Source organism: Sciurus vulgaris (assembly GCF_902686455.1).
Source record: "Sciurus vulgaris genome assembly, chromosome: 6".
Classification (NCBI taxonomy): Eukaryota; Metazoa; Chordata; class Mammalia; order Rodentia; family Sciuridae; genus Sciurus; species Sciurus vulgaris.
Genome location: NC_136466.1, coordinates 155,818,773 through 155,828,799, shown reverse-complemented (window position 1 = coordinate 155,828,799; position 10,027 = coordinate 155,818,773). Strand labels below are relative to the sequence as shown.

At 34.3% G+C, this 10,027-nt stretch overlaps 1 protein-coding gene and 1 long non-coding RNA gene across 6 annotated transcripts in view; one reads left to right on the top strand and one right to left on the bottom strand.

Annotated features, from left to right (window-relative positions):
* The first annotated feature begins 348 nt into the window (after window positions 1-348).
* Window positions 349-5,574, top strand: LOC306664471. Its single transcript, XR_013764719.1, has 2 exons — window positions 349-3,557; window positions 3,661-5,574. It is a non-coding gene; the product is annotated as an uncharacterized lncRNA (long non-coding RNA).
* A 1,260-nt stretch (window positions 5,575-6,834) lies between these two features.
* CDH18 (cadherin 18) overlaps window positions 6,835-10,027 on the bottom strand; it is a 952,430-nt gene continuing 949,237 nt past the window's right edge. For 3 of the 5 annotated variants that reach the window (XM_079145368.1, XM_079145369.1, XM_079145367.1), the window contains one exon: window positions 6,835-7,580. In XM_079145368.1, the coding sequence (XP_079001494.1) occupies window positions 7,090-7,580 (491 nt within the window). In that variant the 3' untranslated portion in view covers window positions 6,835-7,089. The remainder of the gene's footprint in view (window positions 7,581-10,027) is intronic. The other 2 variants (XM_079145370.1, XM_079145371.1) reach the window with 1 other exon arrangement.

The window sequence follows — 10,027 nt, the reverse complement described above, 5'->3', positions numbered from 1 at the left end:
TACTGACTGGGAATCCTGAAAATTGAATTGTGATCTGGCATCTTCAAATTATTTGTTCCAATACAGCATTTGACTTTCCTATAGTCAGATAGAAACTGAGATGGCTAAAAATGAGAAAGATGGCTGATTAACATAACACTGGACATATGAAAGGAAGAAATGACATATGCTGAGGGAGGCAGAGATAGCATATTTTTTTCCCATGCCTTAGAAGTCATATTTTGAGGAGATATCTACTGAATAGAAACTGGTATACGTATAAACATTGTATTAACCTAAATTAGAAGAGACAATTTAAAACTCCTAAATTGAGATATTTGATTTACTAATTGACATTCATCATTGTGCACTTGGAAAGAGAAAACATCACTCATAAGATGCAACTTGAGTTGTTGAATAAGTGTTAGTTCTCATTCTGGAAAAGCAAAATTCTAAATTTCCTTTTAAGAAGAAAGATAACAAAAAAATTACACTTTTTTAAAAGTATAATTGTAGATTAAACTTTTAAAATGTTTTTGAAAGTGGTGTGTAGAGTAAAACTGCAATGGCCGAAATCATATTTAAGACATGATTTCAATGGTTCTTGGAATGAATCATCAAAGCCAATTGAAATATTTGAAGTAAATTTTACATATTAATAAAACAAAATCCCCCATGCTATCTTTGGAAGAATGAAATGGCGTGCCTTCTAAAAACTTAAAAATGTACAGTGTTGTAAAAGCTACATGAACCAAACTGCATCACAGAACAGAAGTCTCCATTCACAGGAAAGTAACTATCACAGAGCACTCTTCTGAATGCAAATTTTTTTTATTACTTTTTGGTAAGGAAAAGCATGATTAGTGACAGAGGTGGAGAAAATTCACTGAAATCAAAACCTTGGAAACAACATAACCACTCTATTGTTGAAAACATTTTCTTGTATTTGTTCTGAAAAACACATGAAATGAGGAAATTGCTCAAACATAGCTTTTCAGGGGTTGTTAAAAATAGGCAAGTAAATGTGGAGAAAGAATAAGTGAGAAATGGAAAATACAAAAGTAGAACTCTCAGGCTGTCTACCTGTCATACTAACAAATCACTGAAATTTCATGCTGTATGGCAGTCACGTTGTGAAAATACATCTCAACGTAAAATATAATGAAATAGGAGAACACATGAAATTCTGTGTTGCTAAGCATCAAGAATAATTCATTATAGAATAACCATTTTAATTATAATAAGGGAGCAATTTGGTCTGTGGTTTTGAATTTTTTTAGTTCAAAATATTTTTATGCCTAGAATAATGACTACAGAATAGAGACACAACTGCTAAAAAATTATACAAACAAATTTTGTTCTTAAAAACACAAATTTTCCTCATTCTCACTTTATTTTTACTGGAATGAATAAATAGACACACTTCTAAGAGTCCAACAATCCATCTCGAAATATATGTTACCTGTGTCTGGTCAGAAACTTCTCACAGTCTGAGCCCACGTTTTATTTTCTGGAAAGAATTAAAATGGTCCATGGTCTCTGTAGGTACATGTATAACTCAAGAGTTTTCCTCTAATACCTCTTTAGGGACTGGAAGATGATAATGAAAGATGCAATTTCTGGAAAGAAAGTTCTAGTCATGATGACTTTCTTGTTTGGGGTAGAATAAACTCAGTTACCTTGGCTAAATAATGAGTTTCACTCAATCGCCTGAAGTTTATATGCACTTTCTCTTAATGTCTTGCATTATCATTATTTCCCTGCGTGAATCCCTCTAGTCCATAAACAGTCATTTACCATTTGACATTTGCTTTAACTGATCTGTGTTTCTATCTCACTCTGCATCCTTCTTACCACTTGTTGATCCCCCTGACTTAAAGAAGACCTCTGCTATTACACCTTATTAGCATAGTTTCACTGTGTTGCTGTGCCCTTTCAGGATGTCACTTCTGTGCCTCTATTAACACTGGCCACTGTGCCTTATATTTCTTTGCCCACACAAATAAAAAGTTCATAGTTTTGGGTACAGGTCTCGATTTTCTAAAAAGAACTTAATTAGATGGATGATAACAAGCATCACCAGGATGTATTTTTTAGGAGCTCTCTTAGTCCCTGAATACTCTCATTTTTTCTTCTTCTTCTTTTTTTTTAACCATAGAGTGCAAGTTACATACAGTGCGTCTAACTCAGTAAATACTTGGATGAATAAATTTCTCTTTGGAACTAAGACATTTCAAATGGCACTTTGGAAAGATCAATAGATGATTTAGAACAACAAATTTGAAGTGCTTTTGGTATAACAAAAACTGCCTTGATGAAATTATTAGGGTGAAACTATAATGATATTTTCTTACTTTCACAGCTAGTATTGCTGGACCATGAGACTGAACCATCTTGTGAACTGCAATGTATAAATGGCACCTTGCCTTCCTCAGAGGAACTAATTTCAAGAACCATTGAATGCACATTTTCTCCATTCACTTTCACCTCAGAGTTTAAAATTAATCGTCAATAAAATAAGTTTTGATGTCTCTGCAGTATTGCAGACCAAAAAATCTTTCATTCCATAAACACAATAAAGCAGATAAATGTAACAATTCTTCCCTAGAGTGAGAATTTTTTCCTTTTATTTTTTATCAATGATACAATGAAAACTTTTTTTTATTTTTCTGTGATTTTTCTTTTATTAAAAAAAAAAAATGACTGCCTCACTACATCTTTCATATCCATAAACCAGAATAGGAATATGCCTTTGATATATCAAAAATCATTGAATTTAATATTTTCATTTTAAAATTAAGTATTTGGGAACTTTGAAAAATGATTGGGTTCTGTGCTTGTCATCTTCAAATGGTTGTAAGATTCCTTTGGCTGCAGGGTTTATAAGATTAGCTTCTGTAGATGAGGTACAAAATAAAAGTTGAAGTGGTTTTATTTCCTTTGCATAATTTTTATTTTATTTTATTTTATTTTATTTTTTACTCATAAAGGGTAAGAGACAGGGAGAGAGAGAGCTAGAGAGAGAAAGAAGTTTGAATCTGAGTGATATATTTCCCAAGATATATGCTCTGACTTTTTTTTTTTAATTCTTGAAATTGAAAGCAAGTAATTCAATTCAAAAACATACCTAGCAGCCAAGCACAAATTGAATTTGAAAAGTGAACTCTACCCTTTTCCAGAATAACCGGCTTTGGAGTTCCAATTTGTCAAGTAACTGATCAAGCTATTTCCATGCTAATATATAATGACTTATCCCAAAAGTATTGGGTCCAAGCATGTTCTATTAGCATACTTAGTAAACTGGCACTTCTTGGTGTCTCTGAAATAAGTCTCTTTGAATTTTTGCTTATTTTTCCTGTATTCAGCTAAACCAGAAAAGAGACACCAAATTAAACTTGTGGGTAGATGTGTGTGGGAACAAAGAGAACAATGACTAATTGCATATCAAATCTTCTGCATTACTGATAATGGTGGACCCAAAGCACCTCCTCCTCCTATGAAGATTTCTTACTGAAGTGTAGTATCCCAAGGATCCAAGTCCTTAGTTCTTAGTATTTACCACTGGCATTGTGTGCATTGTCATCATTTCAGAAAATTTGATGTACCCTATTTGACTTTTTTTTTATTGTTCTTTGTGTTCCCATATGCACTAATTAACTCTAAATTTGATATCATTGGCAGTTATACATTAGGCTGGATAAAAGTCAAAAAATTCATTTTGAGTCATCTGTAGTGACTCTTCTGCTAGAACTTTATATTGATCACATATTTGATCACATTAATATCCACATCTGTTTTGAATATTATTTTATTCTCCAAACTTTCTTTAAGAAGACATAGACATATATATGCGTGTACCCATGTGGTTAAGTGAATATAACTTCTTTCAGAATAGCCCCCTGTTTGTAACATACCAGAGAAAAGTCACACTTTACCTCTGTGTAAAGCTCTATTTTGGTTGTAATTTCCTCCTGTGTCTCTTCTTCAAATCTGTGTTTGTACAGCTTTGTCATAGAAATAATTTCTGATAACAGGTCTTCAGTGATTTCTGCAAATCCTTTTAATTTCTCAGTGTTTGCATAAAATATTTGAAATTAAAAAATACTGCTAGGAAATACTCTAGATAATAACATTGGCATACTATTAAAATTTAGCTTATCAGTCACCATCTGTAAAGAATCTGAAAATTGCTTTATAAATGAAAGCATTAATTTGATTTTGAAGACTGTTTTTTTTTTAATTTAGGTCTATAAGTATCAACTAAACTTTCAGAAATGTGCAGAGACATTATTGACATGTGAGTCCATAGCTGATTCTTTGTGTACAGTCAAAGCACAGAGTCGATGTATAGACTTGACTCTCAAAACTCTATGAGAACTTTCTTCCAAAACTGATCAACTGGAGATGTTATAGTAATGTATCTACTGTTAAATAACTGGTCAATTTACAGAGCATTTAAATATCACTACTATTTTCTTCACTCAGAGTAATAGAAGAAAATAAATGAGACCCAATCTCAACTTGTAAGAATATACTTGCCTAATTTCCAAGAACATGTAAAAAAGTACTTGGAATACTCTCATTTATAAAATTTTAAAACAAATCAACATGAATATATATGTCCAAACTACAGATGATCCATTTTGACTTCATGTTTAGATTCAACATCAGGAACTTGGAATCAATGTGTCATCACTCTAAGGTATAATTAAAAACAAACTGGACTGGAGTGCTTTATTCTTCAAAATCAGGGAAATATTCCAGTACCAAAAACCAGACAGAGGACCTTAAGCTTCATGTAAATGGTTAAATGAAAACACACATTTTCATCTTTCAAACCCTCCTTGGTAAGGTTATGAGGTCAATATTTCAAAAATAAAAAGCCATGGATGGTTTATCAAAATCTAAATTCAAAGCTGAATGGACTTCCAAATCCTGACCCTCCTCCTCCTTTTGAAATAGGAAAGTTAAAACGTCAGGACCACAGTACACAGTCGCTCTCCAAGGTTTGCTATCCTTTCAAGACTAATGTAGTCCAGTCTTAGTACGATCAGACCTGTGTGTCCGGAGACTCTTCCCCAGCCCTCGTGTCTCTTTGGATTTAGCTCTACACCGGGACGCACACCGTTATGATTTAAAAAATGATAAAGCAGCATCTGGGAAGCTAAAATGTTGTAAAAACCTTAAATTACATTTTATTCCTCAGGCTTAAAACACAAATTGAGAATTATTCAAATTAAACTTAATTTCTTCCCAAACCTCAAAACTGAAATATGATAGCACAGGGCAGTTGCGAATCCAAAATTTTGCACATGGGTAGAATTACACAAAATGTCATGTGACTTTTGGAGACACTAGACCATGAAAGATTTAAAGAGAAAAAAAGAAATCTCCCAAATCACATAATTCTTATTTCATGGATTTAAAAATTCTGATTTAACTGAATACACAGATGAGATCAATTTGGAAAACAGGACCATTATGCTATGATTATTTACTTCGAGATCAATAGCAACAAACAACAACAAAACATTATCCAAAACAATTTGGAAAAAAAAAAAAGCCCCCAGAAATAGTAAGAAATGAGATTATTTAGGAAAATACTAAAATAATCAGACTTGTGCATTACATATTTAGTTAAACAGTAACATCACTGTTGATGATTTCATGACATTCTCCCATGGAAATATAATATTTTATGTAAAATGTATGTAAGTATATATTTATAAGGTAATGGAATTAGAAAATTAATGTCTGCAAACATGTATGGAGCAGAATCCTTTGCAGTGTTCAAAGTGGTTTTACAGATGCGTATATGATCCTCACGACAGCCCTGTGAGGTAGGCAGGGAAGTCACTCCATGTCTATCTTGAACTTTTGGATCCTGAATTTCAGAGACATTCAGGCATGTGTCCAAGGATAATAAGTGTGAAACTCTTACTTTTTGTGCCCAGTCCTACATATTCCTTTGTAGACATCAAATATGTAAGGATTAATTAGTTAGTGAGACTGAGAAAGTCTCAGTCTCTGTAAAAGAATCAGTCAACCATGAGTCTATGTTTATGCTAGTTGAAGGACAGTCCTTTTAGACTATGATAGCATGTGAGGTAAATATTTTGGATGGCTATCTATGATGAAAATGGAAAATGCATTAGAATGAAGTGTAAACCAATCAGCAAAATATTGACAAGTTTTAGGTAAAGGAATGATTAAAATTGAGGATTTCAGTTTTCAAAAACAAAGGGAAAAAAATAAAACGTTCCTCAACATTTTGTACAGGATAAGGTTTGTAGCTATTCGTAAAATTAAAACTTTCCCTGACTTATCAGATTTTCAAAGTATACCTTCAACAATTCATTCTACTGATTTAGAAAAAAAGGGGGATCTCCTGTTAAAATAAAGGAGGCGGCTGAGACAGAGACAAGTGTCTCTTGCTCAGTACGGTGCACATCTGGTACACCCGAGTTGCATACATTATAGTGCAGGCAGCAAATCCCCATGCTCCATCAATTTGTATGGAGAAAAGAAGTGGGGAGGGCAGAGGGAAATGATACAAGTCCATGACAGAGTGGTCTGTAGGGGGAACACCGTATGCAATGTGAACACAGACAAGGCTAATGGGATCTCTCACAACCGCATGTGGCTCTGGAGACTCCACTCAAAAAGTGGAAAAGAGGTCATGGTTACCTTCATGAGTTTCCTTTTGCAGTGATCCACCCCTAAAAGTCATAGTTGTCAGTGATTTTGAGCCCCTTTGTGTAGTTTTTCTTTAGGAAAAAAAAATCACAAAATATTGAAACAAATATTCATTGTTTGGCTTTTTTCAGGTATTCTTAATTAAACAGTACCACAGACTTTATTGAGCAATTGAAAATATACACAAGGAACAATAGATTTTTCTCTGCTTTTTTTTTTTTTTTTTTTTAATATTGGACTTTCTTCCAATTAAATAACCCAGTTTTGATTGTGGAAAGGGCACTTGTTTCTACAGGAGCTGTGTACAGCTTGCTCAGTTCCAGTACTGTTTCCATGGTTATGCCTTGTCGTTGCTGAGGTTATGTCTCCACTTGCTGAGGAAGCAGATTCTACAAGGTCATAAGAATTGGCCCCCTAAGTTGTTCTTTCAGAATCTATTTCTCCATAAAGTTCAGCTAACTTTTTAAACTCCGGCCCCCAGTCTCCAAGGTACTGATAATCCTGGTCTGATTGTGTCGTTGCTGAATCCAGTGAGCTGATAGAGCCAGCTTCGGATCTCTGACCCTCATAGGCGTAAGTCTGAAGGGAATCATACGGGGGGACACTGGGATCCAGGTCTGCTTCTGCCAGTCTTTGCTTTATAAACTCCTGGACATCTATACTTTCCAGGGTGGACAGTGTCTGGTGCCTGGGAGTGAGCTTCACTTCAGGCCGGATGTCTCTCCGGTACTTGAGCTCCTCGGCTGCAGAAGGGTTCCTCAAGGCTGTGATGTCAAAGGCCTCAGTGTCCTCCTCCCCGCCGCCCTCGTCGTCGTAGGTGACCACGTTCTCTCGCACGTCCTCTTCCGAAATGATCAACGGCTCTTTCTTGCTGCGTCTCAAGGTGATAAAAAGGACCACAATTGCTGAAGGAAAATGGAAAGAGGGTGAACAGTTAGGGAAAAAAGAAAACGGAAAATTCATGGTGAACTGACATCAGCGATTTACTATCCCTGTCACCAACCCCTTTGAGCACTTGACTGGCAGCACAGCACAGCTTTCGTCTGTACATCCTGAATGACACCTCAAACTGCTTTAATGCCCTAAGAATGTAAAAAAAAATGATTATCCCTATGGAACATTGTGCACTGCAGATCTTAATCAGGCTTAGGAGTTCACATTTCTTAAATTGCTGAATAACAATTCAGTGTCTAATATGACAGAAACAGATGGTGGAAAATAATGGAATTTTGACAGAAAAAATAACATAGTGTGTTTGTCTATCTATAGATACTTCCTAATTTTAGGTGGACACAGCACAGGCAAGATGTATTGAGTTCCTTTAAAATTGAAAGGAGGGGCCTCTACTTTAACCCTTTGATAGTTCATATCCTGCTCAAGAGCAAAGCAAGGATGTCCTACATGGTTGACCCCTCATGTATTTTCCTTTAGAATTATTCTGTCAGATATTAGTAGTTGCATTTGCCTATCAAGTTGCAAAAGAATGTTACTTTATTTGGACACAGCATATGTTTTACTGGAATCTTTCTAGTTTGTAAATGTTCTTCACATAACTTATTTATTTAATCCTCAACTGTGGCTTTATTCAATTAAAAAATGAAGCAGGTGGATGTAGAAAAGTGTATTAACATAGAAAGATTTGTTCCCAAAGAAAGTAAGTGAAAGGTCTTCCCAAAGAAAGTAGGTGGAAGGTCTAGGACTGAACCCCATGACTTCTCACTCCAAAAGCAAGGATATTTCCAAAACAATGTTTCTTTTCTTTTTTTTCTTTTTTTTTTTTTTGGCACGTGTATGGAATAAGGAGCTAAGGGACCTGTTGGACAGTGGTTTAGGACAGTTCTTGTCAAATGTAGTAGATTAGTATTACCAGCAATGTTGCAATCACCAGGCAAAGTGATGGAAATGAATCTTGGGCACTGTACTTCGGCCCATTCTCCACATTTTAAATCTTCCTGTTTGAGATATTAAATTGGCACCAAATAGAAAGGATTGCCTTACTTCAACTTTGGATGAACTGTCTTCAGACCAAAGATAGTGTAGCACGGGCCTATACAGGGTTCTCCTCTTGCACGGCTGATATTCTCTAAGCTTTATGACAGTTATGAAGTTCACTAATATATTTAGCATTCTTTACATTATACTAATTAGGAAAGTACATTCAACTGCTATTTCAGATTATTAGATTCATCAAATGAAAAACTGAGAAGCAGGATATTCAATTACATGGAAATGTGAGATGAGAATGTATACAATACATGCTATTATATATTAATTAAGTATACCCCATATAGTATTGGGGATTTATACATAACAAAAAATATTGCAGAAAGCACATATATATGTCATATATGTCCAAAATATAATATCATTGCACTCAACATATTTACATATTTATGGAGTGAGTGTGTGTGTGTGTGTGTGTGTGTGTGTGTGTGTATACACAGACTTTTATCTGCAGTTCACATTAACTGGGTGCACTATATTTTATCTGCCAACCTAATTATATGTAAACATTAAAAAAACCTTTCTTCCTTTTATTCTGGGGACAATGACTTTTACAATGAAATTAATATCCATTCAATACCTCAGTGTACTTTTTTTCTACAAATCCATCTTTCTGCTTTCTATTACAAGACCCCCAAACTACATCTTCAAGCAACTCACTTCATTCTGTGTAGAGGTTAAGATTTATCATTCAATGAAAAATTCTGCTTGTTTTTATGAATAAACAATACCATTCAAGATTGGATGTCCTATTTCTACAGACTACTTAATTCATTGTAATAAAAAAAAATATTTCTTTCATTAAGAAATCCAGTTATTTTCTTTTGTGGTGAAAGGTTGGTTATTGATGTCAAGGAAATTTATGTAGATGCATAATAGGAAAAGTATCATCAATCCTATTTTGGAATTAAGGAGATTATGTGGGTCCTTCACCAACTTTAGTGCAATGCTTCAATTATTGTGTATGTATCATATTTGCTAAATGAAATATGGAGTTGATGTTATGTTTTTATTATGATGATTTATATTTCCTTATTCCTCTAAATTAAGAAAATATGAAAATATGTTTATCTTCTGATTCAACATATAGATGCTAGATGCTTGAACTTTGAATGTTTACAGTGCTTTCTTTTCTAGGCAGTTATTGCTAGTAAGCATTGATTCCTAGAATTGCTACATTCCAGTTTAATATGATGTCAACATATAAATAATCATATGACCTGTCACACTCTTAAAAGAACGAGGATGTTGATTATGATCACATTACAATCTCAGGGCATACATGGATATGTGGTTCCTCCAGTCATAGGCAAACTGAAATCCACTCATGGAAGAAGCTGAAAGCCAG